This window comes from Cucurbita moschata, unplaced genomic scaffold (assembly GCF_002738365.1).
Source record: "Cucurbita moschata cultivar Rifu unplaced genomic scaffold, Cmos_1.0 Cmo_Scf00007, whole genome shotgun sequence".
NCBI lineage: Eukaryota > Viridiplantae > Streptophyta > Magnoliopsida > Cucurbitales > Cucurbitaceae > Cucurbita > Cucurbita moschata.
Window position 1 is genome coordinate 215225 of NW_019268523.1, and position 26887 is coordinate 242111.

General features: G+C 36.5%; 5 protein-coding genes across 7 annotated transcripts; 3 read left to right on the top strand and 2 right to left on the bottom strand.

The window, feature by feature from the left end:
• The first annotated feature begins 36 nt into the window (after window positions 1–36).
• Window positions 37–2978, top strand: LOC111444935. The gene is made up of 3 exons (XM_023083085.1): window positions 37–252; window positions 2072–2142; window positions 2264–2978. The coding sequence occupies exons 2-3, from the start codon at window positions 2074–2076 to the stop codon at window positions 2843–2845; spliced, it is 651 nt and encodes a 216-aa protein (XP_022938853.1). The 5' UTR covers window positions 37–252; window positions 2072–2073; the 3' UTR covers window positions 2846–2978.
• A 648-nt stretch (window positions 2979–3626) lies between these two features.
• Window positions 3627–4824, bottom strand: LOC111444936 (gibberellin-regulated protein 9). Its single transcript, XM_023083086.1, has 4 exons — window positions 4724–4824; window positions 4572–4595; window positions 4242–4302; window positions 3627–4060 (listed from the first exon to the last, which is right to left on the bottom strand). Exons 1-4 carry the CDS (start codon window positions 4775–4777, stop codon window positions 3879–3881), a joined length of 321 nt encoding a protein of 106 aa, XP_022938854.1. The 5' UTR covers window positions 4778–4824; the 3' UTR covers window positions 3627–3878.
• A 1856-nt stretch (window positions 4825–6680) lies between these two features.
• LOC111444930 lies at window positions 6681–14858 on the top strand. 3 transcript variants are annotated; one of them, XM_023083073.1, is made up of 13 exons: window positions 6681–7074; window positions 7213–7334; window positions 7785–7992; window positions 8155–8680; window positions 8749–9000; window positions 9100–9291; window positions 9375–9449; window positions 9558–12095; window positions 12284–12608; window positions 12730–12817; window positions 13065–13389; window positions 13493–13590; window positions 14594–14858. In XM_023083073.1, exons 1-9 carry the CDS (start codon window positions 6902–6904, stop codon window positions 12596–12598), a joined length of 4401 nt encoding a protein of 1466 aa, XP_022938841.1. In that variant the 5' UTR covers window positions 6681–6901; the 3' UTR covers window positions 12599–12608; window positions 12730–12817; window positions 13065–13389; window positions 13493–13590; window positions 14594–14858. The 3 variants fall into 3 exon arrangements, with proteins under 3 accessions (XP_022938841.1, XP_022938839.1, XP_022938840.1); XM_023083071.1 differs by having other exon boundaries at window positions 12284–12817; window positions 14594–14846; XM_023083072.1 differs by having other exon boundaries at window positions 12284–12817; window positions 13094–13389; window positions 14594–14846.
• Window positions 14826–17887, bottom strand: LOC111444934 (uncharacterized membrane protein At4g09580-like). Its single transcript, XM_023083084.1, has 4 exons — window positions 17456–17887; window positions 16055–16325; window positions 15786–15956; window positions 14826–15312 (listed from the first exon to the last, which is right to left on the bottom strand). The coding sequence occupies exons 1-4, from the start codon at window positions 17689–17691 to the stop codon at window positions 15181–15183; spliced, it is 810 nt and encodes a 269-aa protein (XP_022938852.1). The 5' UTR covers window positions 17692–17887; the 3' UTR covers window positions 14826–15180.
• A 3921-nt stretch (window positions 17888–21808) lies between these two features.
• Window positions 21809–26810, top strand: LOC111445201 (receptor homology region, transmembrane domain- and RING domain-containing protein 2-like). The gene is made up of 4 exons (XM_023083455.1): window positions 21809–22196; window positions 22644–22874; window positions 23701–24105; window positions 25770–26810. The coding sequence occupies exons 1-4, from the start codon at window positions 22058–22060 to the stop codon at window positions 26342–26344; spliced, it is 1350 nt and encodes a 449-aa protein (XP_022939223.1). The 5' UTR covers window positions 21809–22057; the 3' UTR covers window positions 26345–26810.
• The last annotated feature ends 77 nt before the right edge of the window (window positions 26811–26887 follow it).

Here is a 26887-nt window from a genome sequence, read left to right on the forward strand (position 1 = left end):
AAAAAAAAAAAAAAAAAAAAACTGAAAAGAAAACGAAAAGAAAGGAGCGGCGGAGGCAAACACGGCTATAGGCTGCAAGCAAAGGACAAGAAGTTTGCTCTCTCAGTCTCGGCCAATCTGTGGCTCGCATCGTCCTAATTCTCGCAGTGGGTGACGTTTCTTCTTCAACCACCGCTGCACAACCACAACTCTGTACGCTTGACTTTGATTCCCTCTGCGAGCAATTCGCCACCAAGCTCCCTCAAATTTCAGGTTCTTCCTCTAATTTCATCTCTATGCTCCGTTTGCAGCTCTTTGAAGAAATTTGAATCCTTGTTTCGTTCATATAACGAAGTAGGTATCTTAATTGGATATGCTAACTGCTCCTTTTTCGCATTCGGTTTTGATCGAAATTCCAATCTCGAAGGAACCTCTTTGTTCGTGTCACACACGCACACAATTCAATTCAATTCAATTAAGAGAATATTCAGATATAAGCGCTCGAGCTCCTCCTGTTATGAACTGCAAGTTTATCTTTGTATACAATGGCGATACTGCCTTATTGCGGATGATATGATCCATTTCTCTTGGATAAGAAAGACATTGGTTGAAAATTTTGCTGCATGATATAGTCATAAAACATAGTGTTCACATTGCATATTTGCATAATGCTAGTGCACTTTTTGGAAGATCACATCATGTCGTATAGCAACATCTTTCTGTTTATGCTGGAGTATTCGCTAGGAGTTGTTGCCTCTACTCTGCCAACTCCACGAACAAAATTTTGATCATGGCTACCTTTTGACGACTGGCAGTCAAAAAGAAGGAATTATAGTTTATTACTTCAACATGTGGGGTAGGATTGAAATGTTTATTTGAAATTGTTCAACATCATGGTACATTTGAGATCCCTTAACTTTTGCATGTTCATGCAATTCCATAACTGACGGAAATGGGCTGTAGAGCATGGTCTAATTACTGACTTGGGTGGTTGTTTGTTTTTTCGATTTGTGTAATTGTATGTGTATTCTATGGAATGAGGCACTAACCACTTTGTCCGTACTGGTGGAAAAACCTCGATGATCAATTCAGCAGTTTTCTTATCTTTTTCAATGAAATATGTAGTTCACCACGTACAAATTTGTCTTCATAGATTATTTTATCTATTATTGTGGATTCAATGAGTATTAGATGTCTAGAAATAAAGGATATAGTGTCTGATAGGTTAGAACTGAAGAGATATTCGTATAATTTGTATCAGAATGGAAAACATAGGAATCAGAAGCTCGTAAGATTGAATTCTTGTTTGAATGACACATGAATGTAATTGAACTTGGTCCCAAAAATCAAGGACTTCATATCAAACGCCTTCTAAGAGGCTTCCGAGGATCTCAACCATCTTTTGCTTCACTTTCCACGTACTAATGTTCTCTTCCATGAATTCTTTTCAAAGCTCTATTGTGAGCATGGTCACCAATCTTACATGTGGAATTGACTTTTAAAGAGATCCTAGTTAGCCATCTGTCTACATAGAGCCGCCTATTAATGTTTGATACCATTGTTATTTCGGAAGTTGGAACTTTTGCACTCTTGAATGATTTCACTATATCCTTTAGTTAACATATTTTTGCGAGGGCTTCTATTGTTATATCTATCAGGCATACTTGTAAAGCTTTAAATTATTGTGAGGTCCTTTTTATATACTCAGTACTTGTCGGATTTTCTTTTGTTCCAATTTCCCATGACTCTCTTGAACTCAGAACTTGGATAAAGTTGACAATCCTAATAGACTGAGACATGATTTTGCATGGAAATTCATCTACTAGCTCGTTGATAAATTTTTTATTGGTAGTACGGTTATTTCAAAATACTAATGTTGGAAGGTAATTGTAACTTGGAAACTCTGCCTTTGATAGAACAATTCTCTTTGTTGCATTAACTCGCTTGGATCTTCTCCATGCGTGAATGGAACTCATTGTTGATTCAAAGAAAATGTTTAATCACAATTTAGGAATGGGAGGGACTTTCTGTGGGAAATGAGTCATATTTTATGAATGGTACGTGTATTACTAAACTTGTTAATATGGTACAGGGATGCTAGGAAAATCATTGGTATCTCCCATATCAACAGTTGATTCTGTAACTCGTCTCTGCTTTTCTACTGTGAGTAGCAGCTTTTGTCTCGTACGATGGAAAACTATTGACTTCATACTCTTATTGCTCAATCAATACTTTTATACATTATCTTATAGGGTTTAAATTTATTCTTAAAATCTCATTGCAGCCCTGCATTGGCACCGCCAAATCAGAAGCCGTTTGTTCAAATGTGAGTTTCTCCTATCAGCCTGCTAAGTATATGATAATGGATGTGAGGAGACAAAGTCCCTATCCGAGGAAGTGGGAAATCCATTCAACTGCTCAAGTCGAAAGCTTGGTATTAAGTGATGAGGATAAGAAGACATGGGAAGCTTGTCGGCAAGCTCTGTCCATGTTCAGCTTTAGTGATGAGGAGCAAGATAAGATGCTCGGAAAGGCGTTTGGCCACATTCATTCACCCTACTGGGGCGAAGACAGAAAGAAGGAAGTTCCTAATATTGATACCGTAAATGAGATACTGGAATATCTGAGGACACTTGGGCTCTCTAATGATGATCTCTCTAAGCTGCTCAAAAAATTCCCTGAAGTTCTTGGCTGCAATCTTGAGCAGGAGCTGAAAACCAACGTACAATTGTTGGAGAAGGAGTGGGGAATTCAAGGCAAATCACTAAGGAGTCTTCTTCTGCGTAATCCCAAGGTATTGGGTTACAACGTTGATTGTAAAGGAGACTGCATTGCAAAATGCACCAGATGCTGGGTTCGATTCTAATCACACTTTCTTTTACACAATTTCTTATACCAATAATAACTTATGCACATGAATCATGTCTGAATTACCAGTTCTCACTTATTTGGATCATTGTTTTCATGTTCATAAATGCATAAACTGTTCCCTCTCTTTCTCTCTTGGAACTTTTTAAGAGCATATTTGGAAATTGAGAGCTTCCATATTTGTTCTATTTACGTTTGTTTTCTTTCTTTTATGAAGGACAAAATGTTTCCATAACTTCTCAATTCCACGTATATGCTCTAAAAATGATATCAATCCACCTAAATTTCGTGCAAAACCAATATGTTCATGACTTTAGGAAGCAGCATCTCTTTTTGCTTAATTAAGAACTTCTTTTCTCCCTGTTTCTAAATCGGTTCCCTTAATGTTCCAATTTTTTTGGCCATCTTTTTGCTTGTACTCATGCGCAATAAAAATAATATTCTGAATCAAAATTCTTTACTTTTTAGCAATTCTTTGTAATATTATTCTCTTTTGCTTCATCTTCATCTTCTTCTTTTCTTTCTTTTCTTTTCTTTTCTTTTCTCTTTTTTATTTCTTTCTTTTACAAAGTTATGGTGGGTTCGAATCTATTGAATATTTTCAAAAGATTAATTAACAAGTTTCATCCTATTTAATAAATTATTTAACTTGAAATTGTAACTTTATAAGCACATTAGACTTTTCTTTTTAAATGCAAAAATTTTTCCTTGTAAATTTAGGAACATAATAACACATTCTTAAAATTCAAGACTTATTATGCACAAAGTAAATAAGAAAATAAAGACTTCATATATTATCAATCACAAAACAAATTACATAATCAACCACCCTTCCAACGAACACAACAAAAGACATAATTCATAATTCACTGCCCTTATAACGACACAACAAAAGGCACCAGTGATATATGCATATTTTAACCACATTTATGAGTATTTGAATTGTCTGAATATCAACGGAAAAGAGCATAAAATAGAACCAGCTCCAAACATAAAATGAAAATATGGTAGAAGAAGAGAACAATGGGAACTTAGGGGCACTTGAGCCTATTGCCATGGGTCCTGAGGCGAGCATAGCAAGGGCAAGCTTGGTGGTTGCCGTAAGTGCCGGGCGGGACGCAGTGGCACCGACTGCAGCAACTTCCGCAAGCCCGCATACATATCTTCTTTCTCCTCACTTTCATGCATCGCCTTGAGCATGCATATTTGCAATCTAATCCAATCCCATCACAGTATAAGTTTCAAATTTTGTATTTTATTTTTATAATTTTTAAAATCTCTAATAATTTTTATTTTATATTTAACAAGTAATTGAACTTGTAAAATTCTTTTTTTATTTTTATTTTTATTTTTATTTTTATTTTTAAATATTGTTGGATTACATGACAACTTACTGATTTTTGGAGAATAGATATGTTTTTTGTCGAGAGCTGCCGTGTTGGTCCCTTCATTCACCTGAACTCAACGTCAATATTTGATTATGAACACAAATAAACCCGACATTATTAATAAACAATAAAGAACACACAAACTCAAACTTCCATAAACTCGTCAACATTTTTCTATCTATATACCCAAAACAGTGTCTCGTCTCGTACCATGTTAAATTACCACTACGTCATCAAAATAATTTCAACAACATTATTATCCCAAAATTTTGATCCAATGAATTCCAAAACTTGAAAGGTGATGGAAGGGGCAAATGAGAGATGGAGGATACTCACATTAGTGAAAGCCTCTGAAAGACCCTTCAACAGAATATAGAAAGAAAATAAAGTTTATTAATTGGTTACCGGAAAATAAAATATTAAAAATATATATATATATATATATATATATATATATATATATATATATATATATATATATATTATACCTGCAAGAAAAGGAGAAGGAGAACGAAAGTGCAAAGAACACTGAGTGGCTTCATTTCTGCAAATTTTGATGTAGTAGTAAACTGCAATGGCTTGCCTTCATGTGTGTGTGTATATATAGACCTAAAATGAGTAAATTACATTTTTGTCCTCGATTTTCATACTCACCATCTTCTTTTGTGTTACTTTTAGGAAGGTAATTTCATCTCTTTTTTCTTTTCGGCCTATTGTCTTCTTTAATCTTTATATCACTTTTTTGAACGAGAACTTGTTCGTTCGTATATATTAGGAGCCCGTTAATGAGAAGGGACAGTATACCGTGATAAATATAAGCATAAATGAAATTCTTAAAGAGTTATATATTTGTACATTGACAAGATCATTTACTATTTTTTAAATCCAAATCTCTAGCTATCTCACTCTCTCTTGAGTTTAAATTTTGAAAAATATAATTAAAAATATAGTTGATTTCAAAAACACCCTTCTTTAAAAAAAAATGGTTATAACTCTTCAATTAAAAAAAAAAACATTAAAAAAATACCCATTATTATACCCTAAAAAAAAATTTAAGGCTAATTAACACCTTCAACTGTAAAGGTTTTTTTTTTTTTTTTTTAAATTTTAAATTCAAACGTGTTTCAAAATAATAGAAGCGTTCATCTAAAACCCTATTTTTTTTAGTATTTTTTTAAAGATAAAATATAAAATTAAAAAAAAATAATTTAGCTCTATTTAAAAAGAAACCACTAGAAAAATTAATTTAATTTGAGGGATAAATAGTATGCACATTAGGAAAAAAATGAAAATATAAAGAAAAAAGGTTTTCCACGTGGAAAATTATGATTGAATTGCAAAAAAAGGAATGGGTATAGCAATAAAATATTTGTATATTTAAAAATGCAATAATAAAGGTGTTGGATAATAAAGCCATTGATGTCAATGTCTTTATAAATCTGTGTTGGCAACGTTCACACAAAGTGAGAATAACTTAACAGCTGTGTGTTTGCTCATTCTTTACATCCATCCAAAACCCCAACATACATAAACCAAACCCCAATTACAAGAACCTTCTACATTTCTTTTCTTTTATATATATAATTTCAATTTAATCTATATACTTTTAAAATTAACATTATTAACTCTAAAAATTTAAATTTAATTCCAATAAAAAGATCATATTCACCGTCAATTTTTGTAATTTTTTTACAATTAAAAATACAAAAAGTGGACAGAAAAATTTTAAATCTGTTGAACGAAAAAAATATGATAAACGAAATCAATTATTTCTATTTCTTTAAGAGTACATCAATTATTTAAATTAAATTTGAGTAGAGAATTTGGGGGAAACGTATCTTTCAAAGAGGTGGTAGGGTTGCATGAATTGGCATGCAAACCAAATTGCTAGCTGTGATGGTGTTGACACTTCTTCACTTATTCAAATTTGGTTCTATCCTTTTGGATGCCTTTTGCCTCCTTTTAAATATAAAATTTAAAATGTATTTTTCATATACATATACATATACATACATATACATATACATATATATATGTATGTGTGTTATGTATGTATATACATGTACATATGTATGTTGTCCACCATTGGAATATATTATTGCACTACCACATATCCATAAAGTGGGGTCCCATCAATTCATCCATTATACTTATATATATATATATATATATATATATTTCATTTTAAATTTGGAAATAACTCTATTTTTTCTTATTTTTTAAAAATAAAAATAAATAAATTTATTTATTGGGCTTCTCTATATGGGCTTGAATTTGATTACTTGGGAGCCCATCCTTTGAACCTAGGCCTCAGGCCCAATTTTCTAACTTGGTTTAAGGATATTGACCAAATTTATAATTTTTGTAATTTATTATTTAAAAATCATCTCTAAATTTGTAATTATAATTTTAACCTACATAATTAGTGAAATTTGCACGGAAAGTAAAACATTGTTCATATTTAGAAAAGAAATTTAAAGAAAAAAACACTAAGCAAAATGATTTTGCACTTACGGTGGCCAACGGCAAGCGGCTTCGAATTTCACCAATCGACGGACGGACGGACAGACGCGGGGATCCTGGAACCGCCATATCTGTAAACTCAGAGACTCTTCAGACCTTCCGTGAAGAAAAACCCTAAACTCATCGGAGTTGAAGTTAAATCAATGGAGGCGTCGCCGGCGTCTTCTGAGGGTTCCTCGCGAGAGGTTCAATGCATCGGAAAACTGGAAATAGTGAGGCCAAAACCTGCCAGTGGGTTTCTCTGCGGCTCTATCCCTGTTCCCACTGATAAGGAATTCCACGCCTTCTATTCTGCTCTAGTTCCTTCGCGCCAAACGTATTAACCTTTTTTTTCCCTCGCTTTCTGTTCATTCTTCTATTCCTCATCACAATCATGCGAGCTTCTTTCTTATTGCTTAATTTTTTGAGTGAATTTATCTTAATTCGGGTTTATGGTCGGTTTTGTTTGTGAAAGCGTGACAGCTCCGAGGTATCGAGTGCTTCCGACCGAGACAGATCTCAATTTACCTCCACTTCCTTCAAACTCCCATGAGAAGATTCTCCCGATTGGGGCACTCCAGTCGAAGGACGCCGGAGGTTTGTTTCTGCCGTTTATGAGTTGTGCTAATATTTTTGCTGATACAGCGCATTGCTGGAGCATAGCTAAAACCTAAATGGTTTAACGATCTGGCCTGTGGCAAATATAAATGAACTTATTGTGTTGGCGCTAGACATCTGTTTAGTTTGAAATAGTCGCCCTGCGCCATTCTAAATGGAAGCAGATAAGTGCAACTTAACTAGCAACGTGGTTGCAATTCGTATTCTTCCGTTCTCGTTTTGTTTAGAATAGTTATGCCTTTTTCATGTTAAAACTTGTTACGTCTGCAGACTTTTGTTTTGTCGGAGTTTCCGTTCCATTCAATCGGCTACAGTACTTGATAGTTCTTAAGATTTCCCTTGAAGTAGTTATGCCTTTGCAACATTCTAATTTTACTTCCTTAAAAGTTTTGCTATCACTTAGATGATACTAGCATTCACATATTTTAGATTTACCTTGGGACGGGGGTGCTGTTGCTTCAAATCTTACCAGAAAATGTGAAGCTCTTGCTGTGTCTGGTTTGGTTGAATATGGCGATGAGATAGATGTGATAGCTCCAGCTGACATTCTTAAGCAGATCTTTAAAATGCCTTATTCAAAGGCCCGGTTATCCATTGTTGTTTATCGCATTGGACAAGCGCTTGTTCTGAGTACAGGGTATGTACTTAGTAATCTTTTCTTTGCTGTTAAAATTTCAGTCCTACTGTTTATCACCGGCATTTTTATCGTTGTTTTTTGTGATTTTTTTTTGTTCTTAGATGTCACAGAAAATGTAATTGTGCTAGCTAATTTTCATTGATTTTCTTGGTGGAAGTGTAGGCCTGATGTTGAAGAGGGAGAAAAGCTGGTTAGGAGGCATAAAAATCAATCTAAGTGTGCAGAACAATCTTTACTTTTGAATTTTGCCATGCATTCAGTTAGAATGGAGGCTTGTGATTGTCCTCCAACTCATCATGCTACAACAGAGAAGCAATCTAAGTCATCTGTTCTTCCTGGAGGAAGTACGTCTCAGGTCCTGGAGCAGACTGACGGTGTTTCACCAAAGGATTTGAATTCGTGTGCCCAATATAAGGAAGTTAAACAAGATGCCTTCTTTTGGGGAAGTAAGAAGGGTAAAAGAAGTAAGAAGCATGATCCCGTCAAAAAGGTTTCAGAAGTTGGTGGAAAGCCTAGGTGCTCGAATCAAGAGTCTGAAAAGCATAGAAGTGTTGGTGATGATGAATTTCTAAGGGTTCTGTTTTGGCAATTTTATAATTTCCGTATGCTTATTGGTAGTGACCTGCTTCTGTTCAGTAATGAAAAGTATGTTGCTGTGAGTTTGCATTTATGGGATATTACCCGACAGGTGGGGCATTGTATTGTTGACTAACCTGAGTTAAATGATTATTATTATGTTAACACTTCTTTTTTCAGGTCACTCCACTTACTTGGCTTGAAGCTTGGCTTGACAATGTCATGGCAAGTGTTCCTGAATTAGCCATTTGTTATCATGAAAATGGTGTTGTTCAGGGATACGAGCTTCTGAAGACGGATGATATATTCCTATTAAAAGGGGTCTCTGATGACGGTACTCCTGCTTTTCATCCTTATGTGGTACAACAAAATGGCCTTTCTGTCTTGAGATTTCTCCAAGAAAACTGCAAACAAGATCCTGGGGCTTATTGGGTAATACTACAGTTTTCATTCTGCATCTCTCATATAAATCATAAGTGAATTCTAGGTGGAGCGTCAACCCCATTATATACTTACATCAAATGTTTTCAGCTTTATAAAGGTGCAGGTGAAGATGGGATTCAACTTTTTGATCTTTCTCTAATTCCCAAGAACCATTCCTCCAGTGATTTCGATGATAACTCAAATTCCTTACCCTCGATGCTATATAGAGGGAGATGTGACTCCTTATTTTCATTTGGAACACTTCTCTACCGTATAGCTCACCGTCTCTCACTTTCTATGGTGAGGAAGATTTGTACTTCTATTTTCTGTTTTTGCATCTTGGAAATGGTTGGTTGCTGCAATTATAATTGTCACTTTTGCAGAATCCAACTAACAAGGCCAAATGTGCGAGGTTTTTTAAGAAGTGTTTGGATTTTCTTGATGAGCCTGATCATTTGGTAATGATATTGTTTCCACTAGTACCTTATGATTGCATCTGTTTGTGTTTTGTGGTCAAGTTTTACTTGAATGTCTAGATAACTGACAATCAAGGCCATGGTAAGCAGGTGGTTCGTGCATTTGCTCATGAACAGTTTGCAAGGCTCATTTTAAACTATGACGAAGATTTAGATTTAACATTAGATTCTCCTCCACTGGGATGTGAAGTTGAAGTTGTGGACGCTGAAGAAGAAGAGTCGTTGAACTTTTTAAGCAGTACATCTGAAACGGGTAAGTATGAAGGTTCCTCCTCCCTTGTAGAAGAAGACAAACTTGGGGAAGGTGATTCACATCATCAAAATTTGTTGTCAGAAGTTTCTTCATCAATAACATCAGAAGCCTATGTATCTTCTCCAAGAATGATATCGTTGAGAGATCAACAAGGGATAGAACCACCGGTGGCAGCAGAAAATTCCCAAGATGAGGAAAGCTTTGCTGTCTGTAAAGTTTCTCCAACTGCCTCACATGTAGTTCAGACTGTTGCTGATCCAATATCTTCAAAGTTAGCTGCAATACATCATATTTCTCAAGCTATCAAGTCTCTTAGATGGATGCGCCAGCTACAAAGCTCAGAACCAAAGATGGACCATATTGGTGCAGTGCACGATAGTCTACCTTCTTCTGTTAATATCTCTGTCTGTGCATGTGGTGATGTTGACTGTATTGAAGTCTGTGACCTTCGTGAATGGCTTCCAAAATCAAAATTGGACCATAGATTATGGAAATTGGTTCTTTTGCTTGGAGAGTCTTATTTAGCTCTTGGCCAAGCATATAAGGAGGACGGCCAGCTGCATCAGTCCTTAAAAGTTGTAGAATTGGCATGTCTTGTTTATGGATCTATGCCCCAGGAACTTGAAGAGACTAGATTCATTTCCTCAATGGTTGGCACCCCACTTTTGCAGAATAAATTGAATGATAAAGATGTAAAGTTGAGATCATTTAATCAAGATCTGAAAGAAGTTGATTTGCAATGTGATGACTTATCATTGGATCATTATTCTTCCACTTATCTGTTTTGGGCCAAGACATGGACATTAGTTGGAGATGTATATGTGGAGTTCCATGCTATATACGGTAGAGAAACCTCTGAAAAAGCAGAGAAGAACTTTTCCACAAGAGAATTGAAGATCTCATCTGAAGTTGTGAAAGAAGTTAATAGGCTCAAGAAGAAGCTTGGGCAATTTAAAAATTGCAGTGCTTGCTCCTTGGTAAATTGCAGCTGCCAGAGTGATAGGGCAAACAGTGGAAGCAGTGCTAGCAGTAGTAGGGGGGAATCAATTGTCTACAGCAGAAAACACAATAAAAAGACCCATTTTAAGACTTCGACTGCCCACTCAGTCTCAGGAGACCGTGAACATGATTATAATTGTACAAAGATTGATGATGGAATGGGCTCTAACCGTCGACATATAGAGCCAAAAAGGAATGCTCGAATCCCAGTAGGAACTTGCAATATGGTTGATTCTGGGACAAAACTCTCGGTGGGTTATTCTGAAGAGGTGGGTAATTGTGAGGTGGAGGATAATGTGGAGACTTGCGGTCATGTTCATAGTTCGACCTCTCAATCTCATGTGAATTCTAAGGAATCTCAGAAAGTTAAAACTGGTGGAATATTTAAGTATCTTGGGGGTCCTGTTTTTAGAGGATCAGAATGCAATTTGACTGCAGCCCTGAGTTGCTATGAAGAAGCTAGAAAGGCGTTAGGGCAACTCCCAGCTGGATCCGTTGAACTGCAATCAGTTATGAGAAAAAAGGGTTGGGTTTGCAATGAACTAGGTCGATGGAGACTTGAAAGAAAGGAGCTGAAGAAAGCTGAAATGGCATTTATAGGTGCTATTGATGCATTTAGAGCTGTTTCTGATCATACGAACATCATACTAATTAACTGCAATTTGGGTCACGGGAGGCGAGCATTAGCTGAGGAGATAGTATCCAAAATTGAAGATCTAAAAGTACATGGAATTGTACAGAATGCATATTATCAAGCATTGGAGACTGCCGAACTTGAATATACTGAATCGCTAAGATATTACGGGGCAGCAAAAAATGAACTGAATGGTGTTGCTGAAGATTCTACTGATGTGCCCAGCAACCTGAGGACTGAGGTTCACACACAGCTTGCTCACACGTATCTAAGGCTTGGTATGCTTTTGGCAAGGCTAGATATAAACGAGGTACATGATATTGAAACATTGGAAGATGTTGGGTCATTTCACACAAATTCTAACAATAGAGGAGCTAAGAAAGGATTGAAGAAAAAGCATAAGATTTCAGCAAATGATGCCATTAGGGAGGCACTATCAATATATGAATCTCTGGGTGACATGCGTAAACAGGAAGCTGCATATGCTTATTTCCAACTAGCTTGTTATCAAAAGAATTGTTCTTTGAAGTATTTGGAGTCGGATGGCTGGAAAAAGAGCTTGTCTAAAGATGATAACGCCATTCTCCAACGGGTAAAGCAGTATGCTTCCTTGGCTGAGAGGAACTGGCAGAGAGCCTTGGAGTTCTATGGCCCTAAAACACATCCCACGATGTTTCTGACCATTTTGGTTGAACGATCAGCTCTTTCATTAAGCCTGTCGATCTCGTTACACTCGAATGCGGTATGACTCTTTCCCTCTTTAATATTTCCTGTCATAACCTTAAGCACTTTACTATTGATGTTGTTTGGTTTGCTGGGCCATTCGTTAGGCTTTTCTTGGACACGATCAGTCATGCCATTGACCATTCTCGAAAATAGTTTCATTGTCTGTTGTTTTTCACGTGGTAAATTTTTTGTTTTCCTCTACAGATGCTAGAACTGGCATTGTCTCGCATGCTTGAAGGACGACACGTTTCCGATACTGATGCAGATTCTCTAAAAACGAAGTACTCCGAGATACATTCAAAATTTTGGAATCATTTACAAATTCTATTGAAGAAAATGGTGGGAATGACACTTCCAACGAGTTCAGGAAAATCTTCTGCATCTCAACCTCATATGACACCCAACAGATCTGGTGAAGCCTCAAGGTTGAGGGAGCTCTACAAAATGTCTTTGAAGTCCAATGACCTCCGAGAGCTGCAAAAGATGCATACCATGTGGACTTCAAAACTGGAATGTTGACCGAATAATCGTGTGTATATATATGTTCATAATGAAGAAAGAAGAGAACATTGACTTTTGTCAAACTTTTCGTGTACCGTTTTGTTGTGCTTTTCTGATGAATTGCTTTTGAATTTTTCTTTTTCTTACAGCAAACTGATACCAAAACGTTGAGTAACACAAACGTGGAAATGACATTTGGCATCATTGGGAAGGATCGATCCCATCCGGTTTATGTCGGTGAGGCTTTTTACTTCAAATTCATGATTAATATTAACTTGAAATGATACATATATATTTTTTTAAACATAGGACATCAGTTGTTTTAGTCTCGAAAACTTTGAAATTTGGGTCTATTTAAATTCTTATCTTTTAGAATTAATGAATATAAAATTAAAAGTTTAAAATTGTGTGTTTTATTGGACAGTAAAGGCTTCCAATAATTTAATTTTAAAAGACCATAAATGTGGCGTCAAATTCGTTTCAGTAATCCATAAAGTGGGACCTACTGTGAAGTGTATCTTTTCCCTGTGAGTACTGTTTGAACCGAGAGGATCGTATTAAACAAGAATGATGGACGCATGGCGGAGTACGTTACCAGCGGCAAGGGCCTTATTGTTCCTCGTCGTGTCTTTCTTTACCATTTCCATATCCTCCGCCATGGCTGAGACCGATGAAACTTCTTCAACCGTTTCCATCGCTTCTTCGGCGCCGTCTTCACGGCCTGCAGTTCACATCGTGTACACCGAAAGTCCTCGGGATGAGGACCCCAAGGATTTCCATATCCGAACCCTAGCCTCTGCTCTCGGCAGGTTCGTCGCTTGTTTCTCTGTGCTCTTCTCATTAGTTTCAGTTCATGTTTTCGAAATGCAAAAGAAGTTAATCGGACAAATGCTAGCTCGTTTGCGTTTGCAGTCAGGAAGCTGCGAAGGATGCGCTTATTTACAGTTACAAAACGGCTGTTAGTGGATTCTCTGCAAAGCTCACTCCCGACCAGGTTTCTCGAGTTTCCCGTAAGTCTAGCTTCAGTAGTCGCGTTCTTGATTAGATAATTAAGTTATAAACATAGGAGACTGTTGCTACTGATTGTACTTCCTTCATCGTTTTCAGTGGATCGATTGACTAGTATACGAAATCGATTGTTTAAATTGGATCGAGGTTGATGTCTAGGGATTTATCTTCTTCACAACTCACATCATGCGTTTTAGTAAGATAGATCAAAGGATGACTCAAGCTTTGTGTAGCTTGCATCTTCTGCATTCATCGTTGTATCATTGTTTGTACTTTCCGTAGCAAAGGGCATCCCAAGTACATCCCATGTTTGGATTTAGGCTTCCAAAACCCACACCCATGCCCACCCATGGGTTACACCTCATTTCCATACGTTTGGGTTTCCTTCCTCTCTCCTTTATGTCATGTGTTTCATCTTCGTCCCTCCTGTGCTTACAGAAACTTCCCGTATTGAATGTTCCATGTATTTACAGAAATTTCTCTTTCAATTATTTTTTTTCTTCCTCATTCAATTTTCTTCTTATTTATGTGATAGCTACGAAATAATTCAAGATAAATAATATTTCAATTTTTTTTTTCAATAATCAATAAAAGAGAATTTGACAATTAGTTTCTTCATATAAATTACTCTTTAAAACCTGTGAATGTAGCGTTCACATTTAGCTTGTAAGTTATGGTAGGTAAAAAGGACAAAATCAATAGAGGTTACCCCCAGCAAGTTATCATCTTCCATTTAGCATTGTTCTGCTAATAAGTATCAGATTTCTCTGTAATTTTGGGTTTATATGTTTATAACTTTAGTAGTAAATTCAAATCTGGCTTCTTATCAACGAATACATCTGATTTATTAATTTAACATATACTTGAATAATTGCCTTCAAGATGGTGAAAGTCCTGTGTCAATTGTTGTCTAGTAGTGGCAATAATTGCCTTGATGTTGTTTTAGATTGATGTTCACTCATTAGCTGATAACAACCAAACAAATTTATCTGCTTTACTTGGCAGAACAACCAGGCGTTCTACAGGTTGTTCCAGACAGCCAGGTTGGGTTGCACCGTTAGAGGATGCTGTAGCCTCCCTTGAAGTTGGGTGAAGATGGCGTCATAATGAGTGAGTTTCATCTTCTGTAAACTCAGTTAAAGTTTTTTAGATTGCAACACTTGAATTGTTGTTTGTCAAGGCTGAATATTATCTCCATGTTGATACCCAACACTCAACTCTGTAAAAAGATCTAGACTTCAAGATGCAAGTTTCTATATTTACATGTTAATGCCGTGTCACAAGATGTGCCACTGGTCCAAGTCTTTTCCTAATACTTCTGGGTAAAAATAATGAAAAATTAATACTGTGCTGTAGAAGAAATCAGAGTGCAAAAGAATAAGCTCCATAGATGATTCGGTAAATAAACACCGAACACCCATTAGGGTTCTTGTGAGTAGGGGGAAATCCTTGATACTTGGAACTTGTGAAGCTCACATCACTGCCATAGTTTGACTTAGAATTTCCTCTCTTTCATTCCAGAAGACGGTAGATCCTCTGATAACTTATGTTTAAAGAACTAGTATTAGTACAAAATTCTGTATGCAGAATCTTCATTGATAGGTTCGCTTTCTCTTTAGAAGAATGGGAAGTACGGACAAAGAACCGATGAAGAAAAGTACAGTCAAGGTTTTAAAATCATATAAATCCTTGACGGATTTGAGATCCCCTAGAGCAAGACCGGCCTGAACAAAGAAAGAGGATTAGAAACTCAATTATAAAAGTTGGGCATGAAAATGCAAGGAGAAGTGCATGTTAGAACAAATATTCATGTGTGATAAGTAAAGGGAATCCTGTGAAAGAGAGAAATCGTTCTAGTAATTTAGTGTTCAGAAAGCCAATAAAGCATAAATATGAAGATGATTGACAGAAATAATTTTCTTGATTAAGTATCCAGAAAATCACTAAAACATAAATATGAAGATGATAAATAGAAAGCGTTTTCATATTTAAATATTCAGAAAGCCACTAGAACATAAATATGAAGATGACAGCCGGGTTTGGTCATTAGCATAAATAACCGGTAAGATGAGGCAAAACCTGAAAGTGGAAGGTGAAATTTTAAATGTACAAATGCGTCTTTTGCTAGAAATGGACTTTAGTATATTAGTGAATACATATTCTAGACTAGACCACGGGGAGACTGAAAAAAACTTACCCTAACCATTATATATGACGATGGAACAAGACCGATGAGCGTAGCTGAAAGGAAAACATGAAATGGTACATCAACAATGGGCGATGCCAGGTTTATGAAAATGTTAGGTAGCGTGGGTGTTATCCTTAGAAAAATCATGTAATTAAGCAGCTTCTCTCTTTGCTTTGCTACCTGAAACCACATGCACAATACTCACAGGTTAGACTAATGGAAAACACCTGACGTTGGGTGCTAGATAGTCAAGGAAACTAAGGATGGAATGGCCTTACCTGAGACTGGAAAAGTTTCAATTTTTCAGGCCACATCCAACAAACTAAAGGTCTACCAATTAACTTGGAAAGAAAAAAGCAAGTAGTAGCTCCAGCCGTAGCATTGAAAACGACTAGTACAAGGCCTTTAACAACTCCAAAAAGAGCTCCGGCCAACAATGACAAGAAAACTGTTCCAGGGATCATAAAAGTTTGCATAAATATGTAGGTGGAACAATAACCCAGGATGAACTGTGCAGGATGACCCTTGGCGTAGCTTCCAAGATGATTTCTGGTTCACAAATTTAAAAGACAAAATGCATCTTGGATAGGCATAAGCTGTCTAAATTGTCTAAATTGCTATGGCAATGAAAACCATCAAATGGAACCAACCAGAAGGCGAAGTCAACACAACATATTTAAATGCAACAACAAAGCCTCATGTATTTGAGTTTATGGTGGATCAAACATAACAGCTTTTCTTTTTCCTTTTTTCTTTTATTTTTGGGAGAGGAGGGGAGGGGTTGTGGTTGGTGGTGATAAACCAGTTGAATTAGTTGAGAAAGACTAATTATAGACTCTAATTCTATGACTTAGTTTGCTAACAGAGGATTCAGACAGTCGCATCATATCTCGTAAGTTATACAGTGTCCTATCTGAAAGCTATGGTGTCGCTATCCAGTTTAACATTAGTCATTTCTGAAAGCTTCCTCTCCACTTCTTCATTCATACCTACCTCTCCAAACACAATTCCAAGGTCTCCAAATCTCCAAATACTATATTTTCTTTTCTAATTTTAGTTCTAATATCATCACTATGGAGTCTCGTCTATACACACCCCCCAATTGATTTTATAAAGAAGTTGAAGTGTCGTGGTCGGTGATTTGGATTTTCGAATTGAAAGAGATCAAGAATGAACTCTACTGGTCGATCAAAAAATGGGATTGGAGAGGATCACATGTGAGAGGATTTGAAAGATTTTTATGGAGTGTCTACTCCTAATCTTAGGGGCATCTCTATCTTAGATTGGTCCCGGATCACTATCATCTCGTAAGTCTATTTACTTTCTAATTTTCCTCCAACCTCTAAACTACTCCCGGGTGGTTAAAAACTTTAAGCTTGAACAAAATATCCCAGAATTTCCTCGTCCCAACGAATGCCTCACTTGGATTAGGCTCTGGAAACAGCAATTTACTGCCACTGTCTATACCAAGTCGGCTATCATGGACTAACCTCAACTCGCTCCTCTAATGAAGTAATATGTAAGCCACGGGAGATATTAAGCATGAAATGAATAAAGATGCAAGAATTGTTAGTATGAAATGAGTGCGCAGGAAGCAATTGAATTCGATTAGAACATTTTCGAAATCAATCCCATTGGAAAGATAAATAAAATCTTTTTTATAAAAATTAATCACCTACTTGAGCATTCGAAGATCGGTGAGGGAACGTGGCAGCTTGATGTTCTTGAAGTGGGAGGCCAGCATTTTACTGTAAATGCAGTAGAGCGCAGCGGAGAAAACCAAAAAACTGCCTAGAGCCACCGCCAGTCCCCACCGCGAGAGAGGATATCTCTCAGATTTCAGCTTCTTCGCCGCCGGACTGTCCATCTCCGCCTTCTCTTCGTCTTTCGGCGTCAGATTCCTCGGAGCCGCCATCAGCGCGCGGTTTGCAGAACCACCTTTAAACGTTGCGTGCAGAAGTGGCTTCCGACCGGCTACCCGCTGAGCCGCGCCTCGAGAGAAGGGCACTGTTACCGGAAGCTAGGGCGAGAAAACCATGGCTTAACCACATGATCGATACGGATCCCCTCTGTCTTCAACTTTTTTTTTTTTTTTTTTTTTTTGACAACTCTCAATCTCAATGAAACCTTTTGACCTCTGTATTTTGAAAAATCCCTTTTTCTTCTCTCTTTTTATTTTTTTAATTTTTTATTTAACGGAAAAAAGAAGTAATTGAAAGAATTTTCTGGGCGGGAATGCAGGAAACGTTAAAGGCCAGACGGTAACCGTGGACTCCCAGCCAATATGAATGTGGCACGTGGCTTATGAGTTAGTGGCTAAATCTCTCTCTCTCTCGGTTATTAATTATGCCATTTACTCCCCCATTTCATCGAGTTTAATTGATTGATAAAAATGTCAATACGGCAAAAAGAATTAATTATTAGATCCAAATCTTTTATTTGTTGTCTTTGATTGTTTTAAGTAAGGAATTTAATGTGTTTAATTGGGTATATTATGATATTGGATGCCTCTTTCAATGACATCAAATACATGAGATGCCCCAATAATTCCTCTTTTTTACAATTTTGGATATTTTAACCAATAATCCTTGTACTTCAAATCATGTTTGGTCCTCTAATCTCAACACCAACTCCTTTTTAGGCCTTCCATCTTTATATTCATAGTCTCCTTTTCATTTCATGTCAACAACCTATTTGGAGCCACTCTCTATGTGCTTTTTAGAGTTTTTATTAGATCTGAAAATAAAAAAATTGTAATTGGTTTTTTAGTATTGAAAATTTTGAGAATTTGAGATTTTTCCATCGAGATATGCTTAAATTAAAAATAATTAATTTGAATTAGATGTTACTTAAAACATAAACAAGCGTTGACAAAGAAGATAGAGAAAAGGAGATTATTATTTTATTAAAATTAAAAGGATGCTTTTTTTGGAAGAAAAAAAAGAGACCCCAAAACTTAATCACGTTCCAGACCACAAAAAGATCCTTTTCTTATTAAATGAAAACTTTATCTCTCCACTTCCCGTGGGTTTCCCTTTTTCTTGCATTAAATAATAATGATAATAATAATTCACATTTTTGTGTGTGTGTATATATATATATCTAAGAAATAAATTTCTTAGAAACTTGAAGTGGTTTTGTGTGCACAAAAGGCCAATCCCGATTCCCAAATTCTCTAGAGAAAAAAGAATGTGAAGACTCGGTGAGAAGAGAGACGATGTTTCAATCTTCCCGCCGTTCTCATTCCTTCTCTTCTTCTTCTTCCTCTTCCCTCTCCTCCTCCTCCTCCTCCTCTTCCTCCCGTGGCTCTTGCTATTTTCCCAACAACTCTCCGTTCTCCGCCGCCGCCACTCCGGTCCGAACATTCTCCGGCAGTATTCCGTTCTCTTGGGAACATTTGCCTGGAATCCCCAAGAAACAGTCTCCAGCAAGGCTCCGGCGGGATTCCGCCTCTCCTCTGACCTCTCTCCTCCCCTTACCTCCCAATTCCTCCACCCAACCCTCGTCAAAGCGCTTAGGATTTCAAGATTGGAGGAAATCGAACTGCCAATATTTGCAGCGTGATCCTTTCTTCGACGCCTTCATAGAGTGCTCTAAGGAACCTGCCGCCGCCACCGAGCTCTGGAGGGGCGACAGCAATGGCAAGACGGTTTCTAGAAGCCTGAGCGATCGATTCGGATTCATGAATCTATACTCTTCTTGCAAACGGACCTGCAGCGTTTCGGAATCCATCGTGTATCTTCCGAGAACGCCGAGGAGTTCGTTCGATCTGCTTAACCAGCGCACCGGCGGCTAAATCGCCGGCGTTGTCGAAAAGGAGGCGGAAAAAAGAGATAAGTGGTCGATTTGATTATATGTTTGTTTAGTTCAATTAATCTGTGTGTGTGTGCTGTGGTGACTAATCTTCACGTGAAATGATGCGTCCGATGAGATCAAGTGGGGGATGTGGGAAAAATATGATGATCATGATTATGATTATGATCACGAAATGGCCTAATCGCTGTGTTGAATTAAAATGTGCTGGAATTGTTGGTGAATTACGTTGAAAATTGAAATTAGTCTCAGCTTCTTCCATGTTTGTTCTTATTCATTATTGCTTTGCTCTGTTCTTTATTGTTCGCATGTGACCCTCCCCCGACAATGTGTTTGTAATTTTACGATACCTTCAATTTCCAAATTTGCCCTTCCTCCCTTCTTTCTTCCCCTCTTAACTTATCCCATGATTATCCCTTTTTTTACCCTTCCCTTTTTCTCTCTATTTATTTATTTATTATTGTTTCTCCCTCTCTCTCTCTCTATCTCTGTCCTTGTGCGTGTGATGCGATGGATTTATTAAGTCGGTTCTGTTACGGAGAGGATGTGACTTCACAAGGTTGTTGAGCTACCACTCCATTTCTAATATTAATTTACTGCTTTATTATATAATTTTTTAACTTCAAAAAATATCTATTATCTCAATAATTGACACAGAATTTAAATTATATGGGCTTATTGAATTTTTTTAAGCTTTGTAGAATAATAAAATATAACTTTCAAACTTTTTAATCAAATATAAGATGTGCATATATATATATAATAAAATTATTAGTTAGGTGTTGGATAATACACTATGATTTTTCAAAATCAATTGATAATGAAGTTTGTCTGTCGCGTTTATTTATTTAAGTCATGGACTGTCAATTATATATGTATGTGTGCGATTTTTTTTTTTACGTGTATTAAAAGTAAATTTATATATATAAATATGTAGCTGAGATTTAAATGGTTATCATCAAAAAAAAAAATATGTTGTAGGTTAATATTTTGTTGTTGCGATTCCGATGATGAAATGGAGTTACTCATCATTTTTTTTTTTTTTGTTTGGTTAATAAAATATAAAAATGTAAATAATGGGAGATGAAAGCGAATGTGTGGTGAGGAGAGAGTGAGGGAGACATCATGAATAATAGATGCTCATCATCGCCCACCACTCCTCTGGTCCCACTTCTTTTTTAAAATAATAAAAGAATTAAGTAATTGGGAAGTAATTATTGTTTAAGACGTATTGAATCAAAGAAAATTAGGTTGTATTGATAATTGAGATTGGGTTTACTTACCAATAAAATATTTATGTTATTATATTTGTATGACAAATTTTTGTAATAAATTATATATGTTTCTCCATTTACTTGTATCTTATTTGTGGTTCTAAATATATATAGTAAAATATGTAGATATTTTAATGATTAAAATAATAAGAATGATAAAAGTACATGTACATCTCACTTCATATAGAAACGATGAAAGCTATTTTCAAATCGTTAGTAGAGGGTTCTATGACTCGAAAATTCGACCAACCTAATATGTCCATTGAGTTTGTCTTTCTTACGTGTAATTCATCACATGACTCAATCAAATTGAAAATAGGGTTATAACCTAATCTAACCCTATTTTAAAATTATTATAAAAATTAAAAATATTTGACAGTTGTAACCCAATGTTTGATATTGATTTTGATTAGTAAGAGGGTGAAATAATTATATATATAAAGAAGAACGTCTTGTAACATCTTTAACCACCCTAAATTCTTCAATTATCCCTCTCCTGTCCCCGACCCAAAAATTCTTAAATTAAAAAAATAGTATAAACGCAAAGTAAATTAAATATATGTACCAATATTAAATTAGGTTGGTATTTAAAATATAATTAGAAATAAATAAAAATAATTAATGGGCCTGGTCCAAGAGAGGAAGTAGAGAGTCCAGCCCATTTCATTGGTCGGTTTGGAATCGGATAATCATTTATGTTTATTTATAAATTCGAAAATCTGAATCATTACAATTCACGACATTACATACATTTCTATAATAAATAAATTAATTTTATCCAAATAAAGAAAGATATTAAATTGTTTTAAGTTTGGGCAAACAAAAATACCAGCTATTTGTTTTATATTAATGGTCAGTATTTTTAATTTTTTGTTGTCGGTTTATTATTATTATTTATTATTATTATTATATATAGAAGAGGATGAAGCATTATAAATAATAGTTTGCTGCAATTTGATCTTATTTTTCTTATCATTATCATATTCTTCCATTGTTTCCGTATTCTCGTCGGAGTACGCAAATTCAATATTCAATCTCGAAGGATTTATCTCCCAGCTAATCAAACAAACCAAGATTTTCTTCTGAGAGATGGAAGCTGATGTTTCCATTGATATTTTCTAAACCCCGTAATTTCCTTTTCAATCGCAATTCTCTCCCATTTTTCTCTCTCAACCGGTTAGGGTTTTTCGGTCCATGGCTTTAAGTGCTATGAATCCAGGTCTCGCGTTGTTGTTTTCACTTCTTCTGGTTGGTTCTTGCGGCTGCGCAGCTAATGTGGTATTGATTGGGACCAACGTCACTCTTTCATTCGATTCCGTTGAAGCTAATTTCGGTTAGTTTTGTTTATGCTCTCTTTTTCTCCATTTGCCTGCTCGTTTCATTTGAAAATTTTGCCGACCCAATTTGTTTTTGTGTGTTGGTGAGTGCTGTCTGAGTCGGGCACTGGATTGAATGTCTGTGCTCTCGTCATCACTAGTCGTCGTGACTTTTGCCTACAGGCGATGTGGTTCACTTCATGGATTCTGCTGTCAATATGCAATAATTTTACGATTTAAAATTCGGTCAAATAGTAAAAGGTGATTTGGGATTCTGTTGTGTTTTGAGAAGATAAATCGGATATGGTTATCCAATAAGAAAAACGAGGGAGGCGAGTCGAATATATGTAATACAGATTGCAATATGGGTTCAGTTTTCTTTTCTACGCCTTCTTTTTTTTTTTTTTTTTTTTTTTTAATCGCCATACTGGATTGTATTATTGATTTCTGGCATTTGATTTCAGCTCCTGCAATAGGCAGCCCAGGGGAACCCGGTGTACTGTATCTGGCTAAACCTCTTGATGCATGCTCGACATTGGAAAGTAATACTGCGCTGCCTGTAAACTCTAGTTCACCATTTGTGCTTATAATTAGAGGAGGATGTAGCTTCGAGGATAAAGTGAGGAGAGCCCAAATGGCTGGATTTAAAGCTGCAATCATTTATGATAATGAAGATGGTGGTGGCCTGATTGCGAGTAATGACTTTTTATACTATTAACTTCATGCCCATTCTCCGTTTATAGAAGTGGACTACTTTCTATACGATTTATGCATTTTGACCATGTCTATGTTGCTATGCTTTCTGCAGCCATTCAATTTACTTGTAGTGTATTTGTGCTTTAATGATTTACTTGTGTACTTTCAAACGCCGAATAATTTTAGTTACAAATATTTTCTTAACAAACAATACTTCCAAGATTTGCATAATTTTTATTTGGAGAAATTGACATAGCAGGTATTGTCCATCCAAGGTCTTCACTTAAACCATAACATCTTTTTCTAAGGGATCTTGTCTAGATGAGCCCAAACAACATGATCAAATGCCCTTTCAATGTTTTTTAATCATGGAATGGTCTTGGTCTTGGCCTTCCTATGTCTTAGTTTTATATTTTGGAATAATTGATAAACTAGAAAAGATCAAACGACCTGCTCATCAACTAGAGTTCTCACGTAATACTTGAATTATAGTCCTTTCTTACCATGAATTCAGAAATCAATGTTTGCATGTGGGCTATGGGAATCACGGGAATCCTGGATGTAGGCTATCATGTGGTTGGTGGATATGATTGTAGAAGTTTTCTATCATCTTTATTTTATTGCTTTATCAATCTAAACTTCATGTCCTAACCTGGTAATTATAAGTTGCACATTTACTTTTCCCTGGTTTTTCTACTCTGTTAATTGATATGGATGTCCATACTTGGTAATCATTAGTTAACATTTATCGCATGGATGCATTAGAGTAAATTTTTGAAAAATCAGCTGAATTTTATCGCATTCTTGAATATTTCCTGGTTGCAGTGGCAGGGAGCTCAGCTGGTATTAGAATACATGCTGTATTTGTTACTAAATCATCCGGTGAAACATTGAAGAAGTATGCAGGCTTGGCTAATGTTGAGATATGGATAGTTCCAAGCTTTGAAAACTCTGCATGGTCCATTATGGCTATCTCCTTTATTTCTCTTCTTGCAATGTCTGCAGTGCTTGCTACTTGTTTCTTCGTTCGTAGACATAGAATAAGACGAGGACGTCCTCGATCTTCTCATGCTCAAGAGTTTCGAGGCATGAGCAGACGTGTAGTAAAAGCAATGCCAAGTCTGATATTTACAACTGCTTTAGAGGATAATTGTACATCAGTCACATGTGCCATATGCCTTGAGGACTATACTGCTGGTGAGAAGCTGAGAATTCTACCATGTCGTCACAGTAAGTTCACTCCTTTATTCTAAAGTTGACATTTCCCTGTTATGCATCTATCTTCATTTGTAGGGATATTAGTTGCAATTTGTGCTGCAGAGAACCTGTAATGGTGTGATCAATCTTTCTTCCTTTTTCTTTCTTTTCCGTCTATGGCATAGGGGTCCAACGTTTGGGAATCTGGTATATAATAAATGAACTCTTACTCCTTAAAGCAAAAAGAGTAGTTTTTTTTTTTGTAAGAATTAATATAAATCATCAAGGTAGTAGTTATCAGTGTCTAGTTAAATCATTGCCACAAGTCCAGTTTAAATTGTCCCAACAAGTTAGAAATATTATGATTTTATGAAGGCAGTTTAGTCTCCTTTATTTAATTCATGTGACAACCACTTATCATGACCTGAAGCCGTTTGCTTTCTTTAGAAAAGTAAAGTCCCAAAATGATCTGACTTTGCGAGTACAGTACTACTTCACCATTTACCCAAACAAATTTATTTGTTCAAAATAGGTAAAAATAGGTTAGAGTAGCTTTATCAACCCTGGTTATGGCTTGGAAAAGAATGTTCTTAAACCCAGTTAGGCTACTTTATGAGGACTAATTTAAGGAGCAGATAATTGGATTTGGAGGCCTTGATTAATGGTTGAGATAACTTAGTTGTTGGAAGACTAGGCAGCAGCTTGCTTGCCAGCCAGAAACTAATGTTTGGTTCATTGGTTTGTCTGCCCTTTAATTAAGGTTGGAGAGTGAAGATATTTCCTGATTTCAATGTTCGAGTAACATAAATGTACCTTGTTTTCCTTACTGCAAAAACACACCAGCAGGATATATGGCTGGTTTATATAAGTAAATTAAGAGATAGAATTGGAATAAATAAAGTTGCATTTGTGGAGAGTCATAAAGCGATGCTGCCTTGGTTAAAGCAAGGGCTGTGGGGGCCTGATTAACCAACTTCCTATGTATGTATGCACATATTTTTGGGGAAAAGAAATCGAATGTCTTCTTTGAATTAGCAAAAAAATGAACAAAAAAGAACATTCCTATGATCTTTCAAAAAAACTTCTCGTTTTGTGTTAATTTCAAGAGAAGTATAACTAAAAAGAAAGTTAGAGAAACAACTCCCATAAGAAAAGAGAAACTTATCAAAGTAAAGAATTTCATCCTATCGTCAGTCTGTTCCATTAAAATGTGACAATTCCTTTCGAAGTATGTTATCTGACATAAGGCCTTAAATACATATATCCACGGAATTCTTGTCTTCCGAATCTGTTCCTACTCAAGCCTTGAGAACCTTTGCATCTCTGTCAAAGGCCCATGCTATATGAAATTGCTACATTAAGGATTTCCAACATTCCTTGCGAAAGGTTCAATGGAAAACTTGATGTAATTAGATGTCAGCTTATCTTGGTTTCTCTTCTGGCCCTTATGTTGTTGCGTTTTACTCTTTGTTTGTTTACACACACGCGCACGCACACTTCAGTAGTAACTAGCAAACAGAACTGTAGTAGTTTCCTTTGACCCTGCGCTTGCAGGATCAAGATTGCATAGGTGGTGGTTATGTACTTTTTTTCCCCTTCTCTGTTCTTCTGGTATGCAATACTCTGGCTACATGCATACCTTTACCTGCATGTGTTTCGTACATATGCCCTAACTAACGTTTGGAGCTGATTTTCAGAATTTCATGCTCTCTGTGTGGACTCATGGCTTACTGCTTGGAGAACCTTCTGTCCAGTCTGCAAGCGAGATGCTAGAACGAGCACTGGTGATCCACCACCTTCAGAATCCACACCATTGCTTTCAAGCGCTCCCAGCTCTGTTGCTTCATCCTCGATATTATCTTCTGTGAGATCATCATTACCACCAAGCTCTGCCATTCAAATATCCCCATCATCTAGATCGCCATCAGTATCTCGGAACCACTCTCTCTCAAGCACCCCATACCTTCAGCAGTCTCTGAGATCCTCCTACCACCAAGCTTCATCCTTGAGCATAAGTAGAAGTTCAGTTGAACTCAGAAATGCATCTTCCCAACGATCTTATGCTTCTCATTTGGTTTCTCCGTATTCCTCATGTTACCCATCCATGTCACCTTTACATTCAAGATACATGATTCCGCTCATTCCAAGTCCAAGCAATGCCTCACCCAGCATCATTGGTTCTTCCAGTCATCAACACAATCCCTTGCATTGCAGCGGGTCAGCTGCAAGCTTTTCTCCGTTTGCTTCGGCTCAGTCTCTCCCTGAATGCTGATGCGGGAGCATTGAGAATCGTCTGTTCTGAGATATATGCAGCCCTCTCTTTGTAGAGGGTTGAGGGGTGGGGGGTGGGGGGAGATATGGTTGAATTATGCAACATTTGGTATGTAAATCAATTCCTTAGTCCTTGATCGTGTCTGAAACCACCCTGGTTGGCCGGCATCATTGTATATTATTTCATACGATTGCTCCATTTGTTCTTTTAGCTTTGAAGTTTCATTTGTGGTCATGCTGTAGAGGTTTCTAAAATTTAAGTAAAGCAAAGTGTACTCTTGTGGGGGTGGGATTGAAATTGTTTCATAAATTGTGGGATAGATACACCGGAAACTTAGTTTAACAGCTAACCCGGCACATTTGTAATATAACGCCTCTCTCTCCTCCCATTGTTGGAGGCGCCATGGATGGATCCATTTAACAAGATTAGTTGATCCAGGGGGCTTCTGCCTTTCCTCTCGCGAGAATCTTCGTGCCTTTTTTTTTTGTCTACTTTTTTTGTCTACTTTTTACTTCAAATTCTCTCTAAACCATTCCCTTTCAC